Source organism: Hipposideros armiger, unplaced genomic scaffold (genome assembly GCF_001890085.2).
Source record: "Hipposideros armiger isolate ML-2016 unplaced genomic scaffold, ASM189008v1 scaffold_113, whole genome shotgun sequence".
Classification (NCBI taxonomy): domain Eukaryota; kingdom Metazoa; phylum Chordata; class Mammalia; order Chiroptera; family Hipposideridae; genus Hipposideros; species Hipposideros armiger.
In genome coordinates, this window is record NW_017731463.1 from 2,312,063 (window position 1) to 2,314,285 (window position 2,223).

A 2,223-nucleotide genomic window follows, 5' to 3' on the forward strand; every position below is an offset into this window, starting at 1 on the left:
TTTTCTTCTAGAACAAGGTCCTTTCAACATGTAGTCCAGTGTTGGAGAGTCCCAGGCCATAGCCAGGTAGGTGAATCTGCAGGAGGGTTTCCTGCCTCCCTCTGCCAGGGCAGTAGGCGTGGCTGCCACTTTCCTCCTGCGGACTCTGTGGCCTTCTGTGGTCTTCTGTCCCTTACGGTGGTTGAGGAATTGGATCCTTCTGTGTTAATTTTATGCTCTACTCCACCAGGTTAAAAGCTTATAGGTTTTTTAGATCAAGTATCTCTGACTTGTTAGTGTGCTTAACTGGGTGGCTGACTGATAGAAGTCAATGTACTTGTAAAATTTTTTTTGTTGGTTTGTCTTTTTAGGTTATGCAAATGCTTGGCGTATTAATCTTGTTATCTTAGCCTCTGGCTGAGCTGATGGTAAGAACCAAGCTACTTATTTGATTTGATTTGTTAATTACACAAATCTCTTTTCTATGTGTGCGCATTACATTACTGTGTGATAAAGAATGTTGTCTGTCAAGAGAGTGGAGAGTCTAAATTTGGTGGTCAGGGAAGGCTTCCTGGAGGGTGTGACATCTAACCCAGCCCTAAAAGATGGGTAGGAGTTATCCAGGTCAAGAAGGGGAAGGAGAGGGTTCCAATCAGAAGGAACAAGAGGATATGTTGGAAGAATTGAAATGCAAGAACACGCAGGAGCCCCATGGGCGAGGGTGGCAGGAAATGGGACGAGAAGGAGCTGGAAACATGGGCAGAGGCCTTGGTGTCAAGCTAAGATGATAAGACTTTATCTTAAGCTAAGATAAGGGCATTAAACATTTTAAGGAGGGAAGTGCTGTGATCAGATTATAGTTTAAGAAAGATTACTCTTAAGATACGCCTTGCAAATGTTAAAGAAGGACAGTGAGATGATTGGATTTTCCTTTTAGAAAGACTCTCTTGTCTGAAAGCTGCTAATGAGGTCTAGCTAAAGAGGGTGCCCGTGGAAGATTTGAAGTAGGAGAGTGACAAGATGAGATATGCATTTTAAGAGAATCACTCTTCTAGAGTAGCTTAAAAAGCATCAACAGAGAAGTAACTGGGGAGCCAGAGAAAACCTAGAATCAAAGTTGAAAGTCAAACCTTCACCATGTCCTGTGTCCGCTTCATTTGCCAGTGCTGCAGCCAGCCCCTGAAGCTGAATCAATCTGCCCAGACCTTGGGCCTTGACACCAACCAACAACCTGTAGCTTCCAAGCTCCCCTCAGCTCAGGGGGAGCCAGGGAAAACCCTGGGGGAAGGCCCTACCTCTGGGGTGGAGACAGATACTGAAGAGCTACAGGACAGTGCCTCTTGCAGGCCCCTCCCTGGTGATGGCAGGATATTCAGGTACAATTCCCACATTTTTACCCTGCTTGGCAAGCTGGGCTCTGGGAGAACTCTCCATAGTATCCAGAAGACCACTAGGGGCCTTTTTGACATCCTTTCGGGTGAAGAAGATCTGGCCCACCCCCTGTGTCAAGACTGTACTGACAGTCTTTTAGAGCAGCTGGACACCCAACTCACTATCTCAGAATCTGACAGTCAGAGCTACAAACACTGTTTGGAGACCTGGGAGAGCATAAGTGAGGATGAGAGGGAGATGCTGCAGGAGGAGCTGAAAGACTTGGAGCTGGAGGAAGCGAGGCTGGTCCAGGAGCTGGAGGAGGTGGAGAAGAGCCGAGAAAGAACAGCAGTGGCTCTTGAGGCAGCCCAGGCAGAGACGGAGACGTTGGACCAGCAGGAAAGGCAGGACCAGAGGGAGTACGGTAAATTGCAGTGGCAACAACTGGAACTGCAAGATGAGCTGAGGAGCATGGAGAACCGGCTGCGGTATGCCCAGACCCAGCTAAACTGGCTGGAGAAAGCCAACGCCTTCAGGTCAACGTTTGAGATCCGCCATGATGGCCCCTTGGCCATCATCAATAACTTCAGGTTGGGCTGCCTCCCCACTGTCCCCGTGTGCTGGAACGAGATTAACGCAGCCTGGGGACAGACAGCCTTGCTGCTCAGTGCCCTGTCTCATTCAATTGGACTGGAGTTTCAGAGGTTTCAACTCATCCCCTGCGGAAACCATTCCTATCTGAAGTCGTTAACAGACAACACCACTGAGCTGCCGTTGTTCTGCCACAGTGGGCAGAGTGCTTTCTTGTATAACAAGTTTGACCAGGCGATGATGGCTTTCCTGGACTGCATGCAGCAATTCAAGGAAGAGGCC

At 48.6% G+C, this 2,223-nt stretch overlaps 1 protein-coding gene across 1 annotated transcript in view; it reads left to right on the forward strand.

Annotated features, from left to right (window-relative positions):
- The first annotated feature begins 1,116 nt into the window (after window positions 1–1,116).
- Window positions 1,117–2,223, forward strand: part of BECN2 (beclin 2) — a 4,173-nt gene continuing 3,066 nt past the window's right edge. Inside the window, exon 1 of the mRNA XM_019647558.1 lies at window positions 1,117–2,220. Coding sequence (XP_019503103.1) covers window positions 1,117–2,220 — 1,104 coding nt within the window. The remainder of the gene's footprint in view (window positions 2,221–2,223) is intronic.